We start from the raw sequence: 1079 nt of genomic DNA, 5'->3' as shown, positions 1-1079 counted from the left end.
CTGCAGAGGTCTGGGGTGTATGGGGGTATCTACAGCAACCAAACAACCCCCCTGTAATTCCTGCTCTCCGTGCAGCAGTTTAACCTACAAATGTTTTCTAGGGAAAAAGATTGTTATAAATAAAACATCCTTCCATGCATTTTTATTCTAAAGCACAATAACCGGCATATCAAACAGCGCTTGCACGGCAGGATGCTTTCAGACTGACACCAAGAGCTGAGCGAACTGAAAGGAGGATGCGGCACAAAAGGATCTTTCGAAGAAACGTGAGGCTACACAACACCGCAGCGGGCTCAATGACAGCCCCTTGCTCACGCAGGTCCCTGTGTGACCTGCCCCTACCACCCTGTCCAGGAATAAAGATGGGGAGAAGCCCAACGAGTCCGGGGCTCCCTGCCGAGCCGGGCACGTCCCCAGGAGAGCTGTCAGTTCACCCGGCAGGCTCGGATCATGAGCAGCTGGAGGAGGATGAAGACAGGAGACATGATGAGCCCGTACCACAGCTCCCGGGTGTGCTCCACCAGCTTCTGGCACAGCAACATCTCGAAGACGAACTTGAGGCTGAGGATGGTGAGGATCCAGAAGAGCCGCAGCACGGCCAGGCGCTTCTCCCCGTCTTGGAACAACCGCACCGAGACGATGGTGGTGAAGTAGGTGCTGAGGCCATCGGCGGCGAAGAACGGGACGAAGACGACCCACCAGGAGAGCGCCGGGGCCTGCCCGTCCACCTTCAGCACCAGCAGCACGGAGAAGGCCAGCAGCGCCAGGCCCTGCAGGAACAGCTCGAAGGTGGCGAAGCCCAACCACTGCACCAGCTCCCGCAGGGAGAACAGCATCGTCGCGGCGGCGACATGGGCGCCCCGGAGGCGACCGGCGATAGAGTCGCAGCCTGGTGACGTTTCACGGCGGCGCGTCGCCTGCTGGTGATGTCAGCGGAAGCGACAAATGAGGGAGGCCCGTGGAGAGGCCGGAGGCGGGGGCTGCGCCGTTCCCCGAGTCCCTGTCCCCGTCCCCCGCCTCCGGCCGCTCTCGGAGAGGGTTTCGCTGGTTTCGCCTCTCACAGATGGCGGAACGGAGGC

The 1079-nt window shown here is 60.7% G+C and overlaps 2 protein-coding genes across 2 annotated transcripts in view; one reads left to right on the top strand and one right to left on the bottom strand.

Moving 5' to 3' along the window:
- Positions 1-425: 425 nt before the first annotated feature.
- TMEM203 (transmembrane protein 203) lies at positions 426-836 on the bottom strand. The gene has a single exon (XM_010179718.1). The coding sequence runs from the start codon at positions 834-836 to the stop codon at positions 426-428; it is 411 nt and encodes a 136-aa protein (XP_010178020.1).
- A 15-nt stretch (positions 837-851) lies between these two features.
- The window catches only part of NDOR1 (NADPH dependent diflavin oxidoreductase 1), a 14177-nt gene continuing 13949 nt past the window's right edge, over positions 852-1079 (top strand). Inside the window, 1 exon segment of the mRNA XM_010179719.1 lies at positions 852-881. Coding sequence (XP_010178021.1) covers positions 852-881 — 30 coding nt within the window.

This window comes from Mesitornis unicolor, unplaced genomic scaffold, assembly GCF_000695765.1.
Source record: "Mesitornis unicolor isolate BGI_N332 unplaced genomic scaffold, ASM69576v1 scaffold32342, whole genome shotgun sequence".
In the NCBI taxonomy this organism is placed as follows: domain Eukaryota; kingdom Metazoa; phylum Chordata; class Aves; order Mesitornithiformes; family Mesitornithidae; genus Mesitornis; species Mesitornis unicolor.
The sequence above is the reverse complement of the archived record's forward strand: the minus strand, read 5'-3'. Positions and strand labels throughout refer to the sequence as shown.

Bases quoted from the DNA above. Each gene is read 5' to 3' on its own strand.
- TMEM203 (XM_010179718.1), bottom strand. From the start codon at position 836: ATGCTGTTCTCCCTGCGGGAGCTGGTGCAGTGGTTGGGCTTCGCCACC.